Below are 14,644 nucleotides of genomic sequence, written 5' to 3' on the forward strand. Positions count from 1 at the left end.
TCTACAGACCCTTACTAAGGAATCATCACATCTAACTGTTCTAAGCTTCCACACCCAACTCATGCACGTTGCCAAGTCTCCCAGCTGAGGTAAAAGGAAGCAACAATTAAGCATTTTATTTATGTATTTTTATTTTTAATCAAGAATTAAATGGCACTTATGAAATCAGTTTCTATCACAATATGGTTTCCTGGTCTCACAAGGCCTCTTTATTTAGGCTAGCTGTTACAGTGAATTAAGCAAATAAGAAAAGAAACTAAGAGACTTCCAGCTGAAACACCACTTTTGCCTTCCTCTCTGCATCTGTATGTAAATTTTAGTTTCTATTCAGCTTCTATAATAGAATAAATTAATTTTTCTGTGTCATTCAGGTTTTCTTGCTCATCTTGGTGCACTATTTAAAATTGCTTCAGATCATTATCTTCCTAAGAACTGGGACCATTTTCTTTCTCACAGTGTCAGCACTTAACATTATACACAAAATAAACAAAACTTTTAACAAAATAGTTTAGTAATTCTTCACAGCCAGTTTAACAGTTCATAAAAATAATACTGGTAAGGCAACATAAGTTGCTTATAAAACACAGCTAGATACTTAAAAAAAATTTCTTTCTCAAAAGGTCACCTAAAAACAGGGAAGTGTTCATAGTGCTCCTGTTACTCTTTTGCATGCTGCCATGCTACCTTTATGTTTTAGCTCCATTTAAAATGAAAACCGTGAGAACTGTTTCCTTTTCAAGTATTTTCCTTATCCTCAATGCTATTCATCTGACTTATTGCACAAAGCAAGAACCACAAAGGAATCTATTTTAAAAACATACGGAAAAAAACTAAACTGATTTATTTCATGGCACACCAGGACTTGTGTTTTACTTACATGCTGTTTATTGCAAAAAATCAGCAAAATGCACAATTTCTTTGAGAAAATTGCAAACATTTGTCATTGCAAGAAAAAAGCACATTTCCTTTTCAATAGTATTTTAATATTTGTACAATTATTTAGAATTAATTGAAAAGAGATTGTGTATTTACCTATAGAAAAGAAAGCTTGAAATAATAGGTAAATTTAGCCTATTTTATAAAACCAAAACACACTGGACTGAAATATATGTTTGCATTTTTCTTTAATAAAATTATGGCACTTAATATTTATTAGCAGAAATAATAATGGGGCTCCACAATCAGAAGCAGTATCATTTTCCAAACATCACATTTGTTCAAGAATGAGCCCTTATAATTTACTCAAAACTGAAGCAGTCTTCATCACGATTTTTTATTTTCAGATTACAACACTATCACAGCTGTATCAGCCGTGCAAGCTTGCTATTCTTTATTTTCCTTTGTATTCTTTAAGTTAAATTGCAGTTTCACTGTGCTGTCAAGTAGACAACTGTAATAGCATGTCACTGGAAAATGTGTAACATTTATGTTTAATGTGGCTGATCCAGCAAAGAAAAATCCTTCCATTTAGCATTATCCTTCCATTATTTATTTTTTAAAATTTTTTACAAAAAGCTAATGTTGACCATATTGCATGACATTACCAAAAGTATTACAAACTATAAAAGAAAGAGTGTGAACTAAAAATAAGGTTTCTCTAGGGCTGTAGTGAATAACAAAATAAAAAGAGCATTACATTGCAGCACCTTTAAACATGTAACAAAAAACAGTGCTCTGTGTACACCAAAAATGGGTTACTGAGTTGTACTATTATCAATGTTTGTTTGTGGAAAAATATATATATATGTACACACACAAAGGCACACACACAGTGGGGAGGAAAGAAACTCAAGCATTTAGACGTCTGAAAACTGAGTTTTGGTGTTCAAAAAACAAAGAAATCATAAAACACCATATAATAATGTTCACAGATTTTATAACATCCACATGCATTTTTCATTAAACAAAAGATGACAAGCTCTAGGAAAAAAAAAGAAAGTAAATTAAATACTTCATTATTTTATAATAAGGTAAATGCAATCAATGCATGACACGACATTGCATGTTAAATCAAGTATTAAAATAACTGTACCAGTTTACCGGTACTAAACTATCCTTTAAACGTTTACAATGTGATGCTGCAGCAAATTTATAATCAGATCCAGCTGATAAGGGTATTACTGTGAGTGGCATGAATTTCCATAGAACACAAAAGAATACAGAAATGCTTTGGAGCAGTACCTCCAAAGTTATTTTAACTTCCATCCAATCTCCCATTTCATTGTATGTCCAGTCTTAAGACTAATACATTGAAAACGGACATTAGCCTTTCAGAAACATTATATTAAATGAAATAAATCTAATAAGGAGTTATAATTACAGGCTTCATCTAACAGAAAGCTCAGCTTTGGTTATATAAAGTGCAGTTCAATAATATGCCAATTAATCACAATGTTGTACAATACAGCTAATTTCTGCAGCTCAAATTCCTTGCAAATTCTAAAAAATATTCATGTTTTACAGTTTGCTTAACAGCAGGCTCAGTTAAGAAAAAAATCCCGTTTAAATAAATTTAAATTCTAGGTACTTCAGTACCATACACCTTTGTGCACTACGCTTCTAAACCGCTTGGCAACGTGTAACTACTTGGACAATCCATAATCTGTACAATTGCATTTGTAACCCATCACATGAAACACTTATGCTCTTGACAAAACAGTTCCCTAACCTCTTCAAATAATTTATACTTTTTGTTGTATAAAGTTTTCAAGTTTTATTATGATACAAGCAGTACATTCCATCACTCTCATAGCAACTTCTGAAGTAAACCTATCATTGGGAATCTGTGGAAAAGGAAGCAAGTCAGGATACCTAGTTTTTAAGCTATCTACTCCATAAGCCTCCAATGTCTGAACATCATTTGTAAGCCCTTCAAGTTGCTGACTGTACTCCTCTATTTTTTGTGCAAGGGCTGCTGGTTTTACATCTTTGTCTGACTTGCCCTTCACAGCGTAGTCAGCTGCAATCAACGCCAGTTTAGTAGAAAGGTAGCATTTAAAGCATACCCATTCATTGGCGTTTTTATGAAGGTCATTTCGTGCAGCTGAAAAGTTAGCTCGGGCCTGCCTAAGCCACCGCCGTGCCTCCACAGGATTGCCAACAGACCTGAACGTAGGCGGGACAAAAAAGCGTTGCGAGTAAGATGGCCCCGTGGAAGAGGGACACTTTTCTTTATACTGTTGCCTTTCAGATTTGTGGCTTGTTGCTTCCTGATTCCATGAAGTGTAAAATCTCTGAAACGAAAATTTATCTGACTGAAATCGAGAAGCAGAGGATGAAAATGGTCTTCTTGAGGCTCTATCCATATTTTGATCCATAAAGGCCTGTTTTTCCATCCTGTTAATCTCATTCTGTAAATGTTTGAAAACTTCATTAGCTATATCAAGATTCTCTGCATTTTTATCTGGATGCCATTTAAGATACAGCCTCCTTATAATCTTCTTTCTTTCAGATTCTGGAAGCTTCCAAGCCTGTTCAATCACAGATGTCACTTCTCTTAATATTTCTGGCAATGAATTTGACTTCATCTTTTTTGGGGAGTGATGTTTTGAGGACATTGTTTTGTGGCTCTCTCTACCAGCGAAGAGAGGTGGAATTGCCCTTGGTCCATGTGCTGGAAATTCTGTAGGACTGGTTGGGGTAGAAGGTGTACTGTCCCTGCCTTGGGAACTTTCCTCTGGTCTGGAAAATTTGTACAAGTCAAGAGAGCTCACTATTTTATATTCACTATATCCAATATCAATCTGGTAAATCTTCCCTAGAAAACTAGGACTTTCATCATCTTCTCTTTCTACTTCTTGTACAATGATTGCATAGGTATAAGTTGGCTGATATGATCCATATATATCACCACCTTCAGAATCAACCAGGTAACCAACATATTCACCAGGATAAAACACATTCATTGGATCCATAAGAAGTGTATAGTGAATTTCAGCTGGTATAGGAGTGCCAGGTGTTGGTAGTTCAAGTTTTGATGGCTCAGAAGAGTCATACTTCACTCCTAAACTGTCGAGCTTCTCACTGATCCGATAAATATCATTACAACCCAGCATGGCAATTAAATATGAGGTATCAGAAATCAGGTTGTCGGTTGCAGATTTTAAGGTCATGGCTAATGCTAAGAGAAAATTTATGTCTTTGCTGTCTGAATGCTGTATGTAAAGCAATATTACTGCGTTTCCATATCTCTTCAAGAAAGCAAATGTTTCACTTTTGCTGTGGGGAATAGGAGCAAACCCTTTAACTCTTAATGTTGTTTGCAATTTCTCAAAACAGGAAACTTTCAAACCTTCTCGCAAAGCTTTGCAAAGTCTTATTGCTTTTTCTTCATTAGCTAGAAAAGCATTGTCATTTTCATGCTTCATAATCCTAATGAGTCCTGTGATAAATTGTTCTGAAGACAACAGTAACTGTAACCTTCCTTGCAAGGAACATAACGCTCCAAACTGACAAATTTTGGGGGACTCCTCATCCAACTGTTCTTCAAGAATACTGCTAAGTAAGCGGGGCCTCAATTTCTGAGGGAATAACATTATCAATTTAGTGTGAAAACCATGGTCTTTGCCTAAGTAACACTGGCTAAGATCAACAAGCATCTGCACACCAATGTTACCTTGAATTCTGCTTTTGTAGTGGGGTGCATCATCAAAAACTAAGATACTAGACTTTACCAACCTACCATCTTGACTGGGAAGGTAAAGGGCAAAATCCCTCATATTCTCAAGGTCATTCCTAACCTTTACAGAATCATTCTGAAGACTTTTGAACAGGCCTGAAACTACTCTTTTAACTGTGCGCATTTCATTAGGATCCAATTGCTTTCCCTCTGAGCTCTTATATATGCGCCCTAGAACTTCAACATACTGCTTTGTTGAAATAACATCTTCAGTGCCCAAATGTTTAAATAACTGATGGAAAGTACCAAGTTCTAAAGGAAGTTTGTAAAGATAAGGTTTAAAATCAGATTCATACTCAAGGTTTATTACCACTTCTTCAGGCTTAAGGAGTTTCCAACCTTCTTCCACCATTACAAAAGAAACTCCTCGAAGCTGAAAGCGGAATTCCCTCTTCTCTGTACTAAGAAATTCGTAAATGCTTCTTAGGACCTTGGCCCTGGTTTTCACCATGTCCTCATCCAAAGTTGTTATATTGCATATGTTCCTGCAGTTATTGATAACTTTGTCCAGAGGAGGGTCCAAATTAACATTCAGCATGGTTAAAACTTGCTCAAGTTGTTCTTGTGCACCAAGACTACTTCCCTCTTGCTCTTTGATGCTTAAAGGTGTTGCTTTCTCAGGAAGAATGGGACACGACGTCCACAGCAACTGCAACACATCAGTCTGTTTGAATTTAGGATTCACCTGTGCCCCATTGAATCGTATAAGAGGAAGTGTCCCATTAACTTCTTGATACTGAGGATGAAATCTAACAAATTCTGCTGGAGCTCGTTCAGGGCACAGAAAAGGAATTAATGACAATTCTTTCAGAAAATTTCCTGAAAAAAGGTCAGTTCTTTCTTGGAATATGTGATGAAGGAGGACATCGACAGTATTCTGTAGTGTTTCTTTAGACCAGTTTTCTGTATTTGCTCGCATGCTGATTTCCTTAGCAAACTGTAGTAACTGCTGCTGTGAAATGATGAATTTCAATCCAATATGTCGTAGAAAAGTTACCCATGATGGAAGGAATCCAGCTTGATTTTTTGGTTTTGTAAGTTGCTCTAGCTTCTTAAAAAAATCTTGAGGTATAAAGAATTTTTCAGGAAGCATAACTTCAAAGACTTTTACAGTCCTGTCATAAAAATATTTTGCAGGCTTTAACCTATTGCTTGCATCATGAATGATCAAAATGCTTTCAAGCTTTTCAAACAGCTGTTCTTTTATTTCTGAGGCTTCTTCAATGCTAGTTAGCCTATTCTTTAAGTAGATCAAATGTTCTAATTTTGCATCATAAGACAGACTTTCAATTTTTGGCAAAAGATGTTTCAAGTACACTTCAAGATCATCCACAGAGACACAGCCAAGCATAGTATACAAATCTTTCAAATGAACTTTCTCTTCAAGAAAAGCTGATGAAGTTGACTGTGTCCATCTGTCTACTTCTACCGATGGGATGCTTTTTGTGAGGACATAACACGTTCCATATTTCGAAATGCTGATGTATCGACCACTAATGGATTTGTAACATGGAAGAGACTTTAAAATTTTAATGTCATCCTGAGATGTCAAATGACATAAGTTGCAATTGAAGTACATTAAAAGAGCCTCGAAGTCACTTTCTACTAACTTTTCAGTCTTAAAAGTTGATGTCTGTACCATATATTGTATGGCTTTCAGAATGCTTGAAGGATTATCTATATTTGCCATACGTCCTGACAACAAAGGCACTAAAGCACTGTCTTTAGAGCAAATTTTGTTCAATGCCAGCTGAATACAGCCTGTTTTCATCAAAGCATGGAAGACTTTATCACTTTGAGCATTTGGAAAAACAGCTATGTGCATAATGCTGAGAGGCAGTAAAACATCGCACTCTGGCACAACAAGGTGATTGGCTGAGACAGTAAACTTTACACCTGGGAGCAAAGTCCAGTCCTTCAGAGTGTCAACAACATTGTCGAATTTTGCTTGCATATCTTCTTGCTCTTCCTTAATATTTATAGACTCACTGATAAAATGCCAGGCACTTTTAAGCCAAGATTCACTTGCAAAGTTTTCCTTCCATTTCATACAATTTCTAGTTTTATATTCTCTAGGCAACACAGATGATAACAATTCAGCAAAACTTCTGATATCAAAGACTTTTGCTACTTCACTGCTAAGCAGAATATTGTTGTATCTCAAATACAATGTGTTCATAAAGAGATCCTTGCGAGACGGAATCAGTTCATGGTATGTTGTCAAGAACTTTGGTCGCTTTGAATCAAAAACTTGCAAAACATTGTCAAGCGTAAGAAGGAGAGGCAAACCCTCAATTTGGATTTCATTTTCTTCTGTATCTTTAAAACAGTAGTCGACCAGGAGTTTTAGACTATGGAAGAGTTTCAAATTTGTCTGCTGAAGACGACAGGGTAACTTTCCAATGTGGCAGTTAGAGTCTGGAAAAGAAAATGTCATCAAAAATAATCGGACATCAGCAGGTGTCACATAGGTGACAGGAATATCTGCATCTACCAAACAGTGGTAAAGATTTGCAGTCTCATCACAGTTATATACCAAATTAAATCCAATTTCTAAGAGTAGATGCTTGAGTCTGTAAACATTTTCAGCCACTGTCTTCCGTGTTGTGATGTTGTATTCTGTATTTTTGAGGTTCTGCAATTCATCTTGTAGCAAATTGTCAAAGAATGGCCTGCCTTTGTTCACAGTAGACATGTTAACCCATGTGATGATAACGGCAGAATGCAAATCAGAACCATCAACATTTGGAGCTCTCATAACAGGTAAAAGACGCTTCAAATCTTCATAAATGCAACTGTAAACTGCTTTCACTAAACAATACCAATCTGGCTGAATATCAAGTCTATTAACTGGAAAAAAGGATAAAAACTTTTTTAAAGTGTCTTTCACAGCATGAATAGGTGTGCTTTGCAGCACTGATACTGTAGGATCGGTACCTGGAAAATACCGTTTCTTCAGCTGAATCAGCAGTTCAACATAGGCCGGTGCTATCAGTGCTGTCATTAGACTACTATTCCAGTCACTTCTTACTCCAACACCATTATCATCACGCCACAAGTTTCTTCTTGCAGAATCCAGAGCAAAGTGTCCATTCACATGAAAAGGTAATCCAGTTTCTAATGATAAAGGTAAGAAACAGAATGCTCTATGGGGTTTTTTGTAATTATGAGTAATGCAAGCTGCTACTCCACCACGAGGAAAAAGAGTAATATCCTCATTCTTGTGGGCTGAAACTACACTTTTGGATACCTTTTCCATGGCGGAAAAGCCTGACCTGTTACAAATTAACCAAGTTGTAAGATTTCCTTCAGAGTCTTCAGTATCCATTGTGTAAGTAATCTGTTGCACAGGTATTTCACTTAGTTGCTTCTTCTTAGTTACACTGTCGATCACAGATGCATGGAATTGCTTTCGTTTCAGTCTGTCTCCATCAGTGATTTTGCCTTGTACAGAATAAAGCACATTCAGTGCTCCTGTTGTTTTTTCTATCTCACAAATAGAAATTTTTTCCATATGGTTCAAAAACATTAAGAGTTCTGCTCCATCTGTACGCAGCTTATCTAAAAGATTTTGGACCATTCTATCTGAGCATGGAACTGAGGAAATTTCTGATACTTTCGCCATTTCTCCATTTCGAAGAGGAAACCTAAACATCGTACAATTATCCAGTTTAAAGTGATCTCCTAAGTAAAGGTCCAGAACATCTGAGAACTGTGTTCTGAAATCTGCATCTAAATCTCTAAACATGCGCCCAGGACTTGTTGATGTTGAACCAGGTGCATATCTTGCATGAGGATCAAAAATACAAAGTATATCATTGCCAGACAGGAAAGACGGGCAATCAGTAATATGGTAAACAGAATTGAAACCTATACCATATTGTCCAGTTTTACAGGGATTTCCTACTTTTGTACCTTTTCCAAGGTTCTGAATTCCCCGAATATCATCTTCTGTAAAAGGCTGATTGTTGTAAACACACAGTGCTGGTCCCTGAAGTGGTGCCCATTTCTCATCAAATATTCTATCGGCTGGATGCTGTCTAGGATCAAACACAAAACAGATCTCTGTAGCTTTTGCATCATCTGCATTCTGAAGGAGCTCTTTCAGCATTTCTTTTTCTGAAGGGTATGCATTCAGAATGCTTTTAATTCTACTTGTCAATTTTTCTTTCTGGCCAAATTCTGTTCCAAGGGTAGTAAAACAGATATTTGATGCGTATCTTTCTAAAGCTTTATGGCGTTTTGGTATTGCTCCAAGCTTCACTGCAACTTCTCTTGGAATATCGCCATGACAATACTTAACAGTTGTGTCTTTAACTTTAATCCATGGACAGTCATTGTAACACAACGATTTTGCAGGCAGAAGTGCAAGACGAGTATCTGGCAACAAAATATCACCATACTTTTTCTCACAAAATTCCTGCTTCTTCTCTCTAATGAGGCCCCATATTCCTTCACTAATTATTCTCCTACAGAGCTGAAAGTTGTCTTCGGTTAGTTGTTTGGTCCCTCTTTCCTGATTTATGAATTCCAGAACTGCAGCAAAATCTTCAACTGTAAAAGCCTGTCTGACACCCACACTTTCAAACAGCTCACGGAAACTATTTTTATATTTGTTAGGCAACTGATAGAGATAGGGTGCTGCTTCAAAATTCAAATGAAAAGACACTTTTTTTGGATCAGCATACACATTCTCAACCAAAATAAAACTACAGTTTGTCAGCTGTTCAATTATCATGGCTTTTGTTGATTCGCTCTCTAACATTGCTTCATGTAGATATTTGTAACAAGCATTAGTGATATTTTCTTGATATAATGTGATTCCATCAAATGACTTTGCAACTTCTTCTAACTGATTTATGACTAAATTAACAGGTGGGTTCTTCAGTAAACCCAAATATTCTTTGACAGCTAATGACAAAGCACCACAGCCTTTAAAAGAGTGGGAATTTTCATTAAGAATTGGTTGTGTGAGGCAAACTATATCTTGATGATCAGCAGTGAAAAGATCAGTTGCTGAAAACATTGCTTCAGGCTGAAAATCACTGCCTTTCCAGTGCAGTGAGAAACCTGCTGGTTTGCTAAGGAAAGGAAGGAAAGGAATGGTTTGACATTTTGCAGCAAATTCTTTAGCTCTAGGATCTCTAGATTTTAGTTTTTCATCAATAAGACTCAATATAGTACTGCTTCTGAGACAAGCTGCAGCATGATCAGTCTTATTAATTTCAGCTACAGACTCTGCACGTTCTATCAGATCTTCCCATAAAATATCATCTTTAGCCATTCCCAACTGAACAAGTTTAACCAAAATAACAGGGTTAAGATAATCCTGAGTGGTACCATAAGGAAATCTTCCATCTTCAGCATCATACAACTTGGCAACTCTTCCTTCAGGATGGATCAGTCTTGATGGTGTAACTAATGAATGTCCATCCAATGAACAGGGAATACATGGAGTAGCACGAAGAATTCCTGAGAACTCCTCAACTTTTTCATTGAGAACGTATCGCATCAAAGGATCACGCAGCTCTGCATCAATCTCCTGAACATTAGGGAAAAATACCTCAGAAAAGAACTGTTTCTCAGTGAAGGTGTTCTCCAATAATATGTATTTGCATCCTGCTTCTTCAAATCCTGTCTTTACCCAGGATGGGAGATCTACAGCACACAGATTTTTGGAACCAGTTTTTTTAAGGTACTTCAGAAAGATCTTAAAGGCTGACGGCCCAACATCTGGTCGCTTCAGTATAGAGTCATCTAAAAACCTTACATTCTTCATGGAAACCCAAGACAAACCATCAGAAAACACTTTAATCCCTTCTTTGCTTTTCATATGAGCTATGTCTTCATAAAATCCTTGACAAATAACAGAAAAATCATCATGAACTGAATCGGGATCTGGCCACACTGCACAATAACTGTAGTCAACTAGCTCACCATTGATTGCCATGTCACGTAAAACACAAAGGGCTTCTATGTAGGCTTTTACAATAACGTGCCTCATGAATACTGTATTCCATCTTCCTTTTGTGTCTGTTTTCCATATCTCTTTCCGATTCGAAGTAACTGCAAAGCAGCCATTTATATGAAGAGGTAAGCCTGTTTTTATTCGCAGAGGTAAATAGCAGAATACTTCTCCTATGGTGTTGCAATTAGGTTTCACAATCCACTTTTGATCCTGGGTTTCAGACAGCAACACTCCCACTCCACCACAGGGAACCAGACCTAGTCTTCGTCCACTTTCATGTAAAGAAAATTTCAAAGCATCTCCAACATCCATGCAAGAACATATAAGCCATGTTGTTGAATCTACTGTTTTCTGTGGCAATTCATCAGCTGATCTTTTCATCTGTCCTGATTTAGCCATCTCAAAGAAAGAAGCTGGATCATCTTCAGTACCTCTGAAAAGTGGAGACTGTAAATCAGCAATCCGCCTGAATACATGATGAAATTCTTCTACTACTATCTGTAAGATACATGACGACTTTGGTGTTTCAGTGGGAAGCTTTTTGTTACTACTGCTGCAGACCTTCATGAGTTTAGCCGCTTCCTTTAAAACACTTACATTTGGTGCAGTCAAGGCTTTAGAAGAACACAGATTTTTTCTGATAGTGACAACATCTTGTGCCACGCCAGGATCATCTGCTTCAATTTTCAAGTATTTCAAAACCATTGAGTTTACACTCTGAGCAAATATTATCAGTCTATGACCACAAATGCTAAATTCATCCACAAGAGAGTAAATGTCTGCTGTATTGTAAGATGTACTGCTCACTTCACTCACTTTAGCTTCCTGCTGAGTCCTAAAGGACAGCCTGAAAAGTGTTCCTTTGTAGCTGTAGGGAGATTCTACTGTCAGTGGTAGCTGGCAACCAAAAACTCCTATAAATGGCTTAAACTGATTTGGAAATTTTCGCAGTCTTTTCTGTTGTTTACTCCAATTGATTTTGATCCCTGGGTTAGATTTATCTCTGATGTGCTTACTTATATGGTTGACATTTGGATCAAACATAATCATGAACTCACGGCTCAAAATAATAGGAACATCAGTGATATGATAAACAGAATTGAATCCCAGTCCAAATTTTCCTACTTTGTCAACTTCACTCCTTTTTAAAGACTCTCCTAATCGAGTTATATTTAGGAAATCAGAGTCGGAAAACTCAGAATTATTGAATGACCACAAAGCTGGACCATGACATGCTGCCATTCCTGGATCCAGAAGATTCTCCCTTATATCCATATTTCGTCTCATGTCAATCAGGAAATTACATTCAGTTGCATTAGCATCATCAGCATTTTGAAGAAGTTCTTTAAAGATATCTGAAATTGAAGGGTATTCTTCCAAAATGTTTTTAATTCTTACAGTCAGAGGCTCTCTTTGCCCAGATTGCTCAAATCCCATATTCTCTGGATTAATCAGTCTTGTGCTAAGGCATGGGACATTTAACCACTCCGCAGTTTTCATTGGTATGTCTTCATGCACCAAAATTATTGGTTCAACAGAATCTTCAAGTAAATCGTTTAAGTCATCAACTTTGATGTCACAGTAACAGCACTCATGAATTGGCCTCATTGCAAGTTTATAAGGAAGTTTGCCACTGTATAGCGGCATGGGTGTGTGCAGACTTGCAGGAATCTGATTGCTATACAGCCATCTTATGATGCTCAACATAATGTGAAGACTTTGTTTACTCTCTTGTTCTGAGAGAGACTGCTCACTCTTTAGATATATTTTCTGAATAACCATAGAAACGTGGTCTGGGGTTAACTCCTCAATTGAACCACAACATTTAAACAACTGGTGAAACTTTGCCATAGTTTTTGGCACATAATGTAGGTAGGGTTGGAGATCAAGATCAGGAACTGACTTTATTACTGCTTGTGTGAGAGAACAAAAGGTTTTACCTGTCCAAACCCAGGGAAATTTCAGGGCTTTAAAAGCTTCTTTGCCTTCTTCTAGATGATCATGCATAAATCCATAAATCTCAAGCAAGATATGTTGAAATTGATAATAGTCCTCATCACTGAAGGTTTTAGAACTATGCCAATCAACAACCACCTTGAAATGTTTCAAGACTGCTTTTATGCTGGGCTTGGTGGGGATGCCAAGTGCTTTTTCTATATCCAACAGTACATTTTCCACAAGAGGAACTGAGGAACCAACTAAAATGGCGTGCGATAGATCACACATTTCTGGTGGTGAACAGAGATTACATTGATCTCCTTTCCAAACTAAGGATCCGGGATAATTTGGAGGCCTTTCCTTACATGCAGGAATCCATTTTATCTTTTTCATTGCAGCTTTGGTTTCAGATGAGTGAAGCAGCATATGGTTTTTGTTCAAAATCATCAAGAGAGTTTTAGCTTTTCTTAACAGTAAATCATGATTGGTGTTAGAGTCAGCATGCAAATTTTCAATTTTTTTTGCCACTCTCAATATATCACTTTCCTCAAGATTGGCTTCATTTTTTAAGCCTATTTGTCTCAGTGAATGAAGAATATCTGATGATGTAAAAATAACAGGGGGGAAGCAAATTTCCTCCTCAGCATAAAACAAATGTTGCAGGAGTTCTACCTCGGGATCAAAAAGTTCGTTTGCTGACATTATCTTTTCTGGTGAAATCTTAATAAACTTTAGTGGTGTCAGCCAATCTATCACATCTGTACTCTCATTTTTAAGAAAAGTCAGATTTTCAAGAACCCATTGCATTATCTGTGTTGTTTCATCATATGAATAAAAATCACTTCTTATGTCTTCTATAACAAACTTCAAGCAATCTGTGCTTTTTAGCTGTTCTATTTTCAGTAGATTAGCTAAGCGAATAGTTGCTTCATCACTGCTGTCAATTATTGGAACAGAAAATCTTAGACCAGGAGGAATTTTGGCAGTGTGGTGCAATACCTTACTACCTTTCAGTCCTGTAAAAACAGGGACACTTTCATCAGATGATTTCTCGATTTTTTTAAATATTACCAATTCCTGAATAATTCTTTTCTCTTTTTCACTTGCATCCGTTAAACTAGCTAAGAATGCCCTAAGAGCATCTTTATGTGTTGGGGGGAATGACGCAACCTGATTGCATAGTTTCTGTAAGGACATTTTTTCCATTATTTGTAAAACAGCACTTGGCAATGGTGGATGCACATATTTTTTTATAAGTGGATGTTGGATAGAAATATCCAGTTTCTTAAGTACAACTCCACCAACTTTCTGAATAATATCAGCTAAATATTCTGGGAGCTGAGTCTCAGATTCGTCTTCCAGAACAATAGGTGATGGATTCCTAAATCTAACCAGTTCCACTGATGTTTGATTTTCCTCCAGCAGCGTCGTGGGGATAAGCGGCATTTCATCAAACACACTCAAGTCATCAGAAAAATGTATATATAGATTCTTCCAGACCATCTTAAGCCAGGAAACTGATGGGTGCTTTTTTTCTTCCAAACCTGGATACCACTGTACCACCACATCTCTCCCAGGCCACACACTATTCATAACTTCTTTAATGAGCCGGGCAAATCTCTCTGGGTTCAGAAGCTGCAGCTGAGTGCATGGCCTCCCTGAAAATACAGCAAAAGGGCAAAGCTGTGAAAATCACAGAGCAGAGTTACATAACGAAGTGCTTCAGGGGGAAGAAGAAAAAGGAAAATAAGTAAAAGAAAAAAATCTAAAAAAATCTTGTGTCCTGCCTTTTTGTGGAAAAAACCCTGTTTGTTAAATAGGAGTGCAAATACCAGCTTCCTTTGCTTTCGGGAGTTAATTAAAAGCAAATACATTCCATATTAGTATAAAAATATTTTAAAAATTGAAAATTATCAGTATGTTATTACATTTGTTAGTTTAACACAAGAGTTTTCAGGCATACATAGCAACTAGAGATTTAGTACTGAAGTTGAAGCTTCAAACATTTTTTTGTTTGGTTGATGTTTTACACTACTTATTTGCCTACTGGTAAATAAAAA

The 14,644-nt window shown here is 36.8% G+C and overlaps 1 protein-coding gene across 4 annotated transcripts in view; it reads right to left on the minus strand.

Annotated features, from left to right (window-relative positions):
- Window positions 1-818: 818 nt before the first annotated feature.
- The window catches only part of SACS (sacsin molecular chaperone), a 58,269-nt gene continuing 44,443 nt past the window's right edge, over window positions 819-14,644 (minus strand). For all 4 annotated transcript variants that reach the window (XM_064645346.1, XM_064645348.1, XM_064645347.1 and 1 more), the window contains one exon: window positions 819-14,242. In XM_064645346.1, coding sequence (XP_064501416.1) covers window positions 2,682-14,242 — 11,561 coding nt within the window. In that variant the 3' untranslated portion in view covers window positions 819-2,681. The remainder of the gene's footprint in view (window positions 14,243-14,644) is intronic.

Source organism: Pseudopipra pipra, chromosome 2 (genome assembly GCF_036250125.1).
Source record: "Pseudopipra pipra isolate bDixPip1 chromosome 2, bDixPip1.hap1, whole genome shotgun sequence".
Classification (NCBI taxonomy): domain Eukaryota; kingdom Metazoa; phylum Chordata; class Aves; order Passeriformes; family Pipridae; genus Pseudopipra; species Pseudopipra pipra.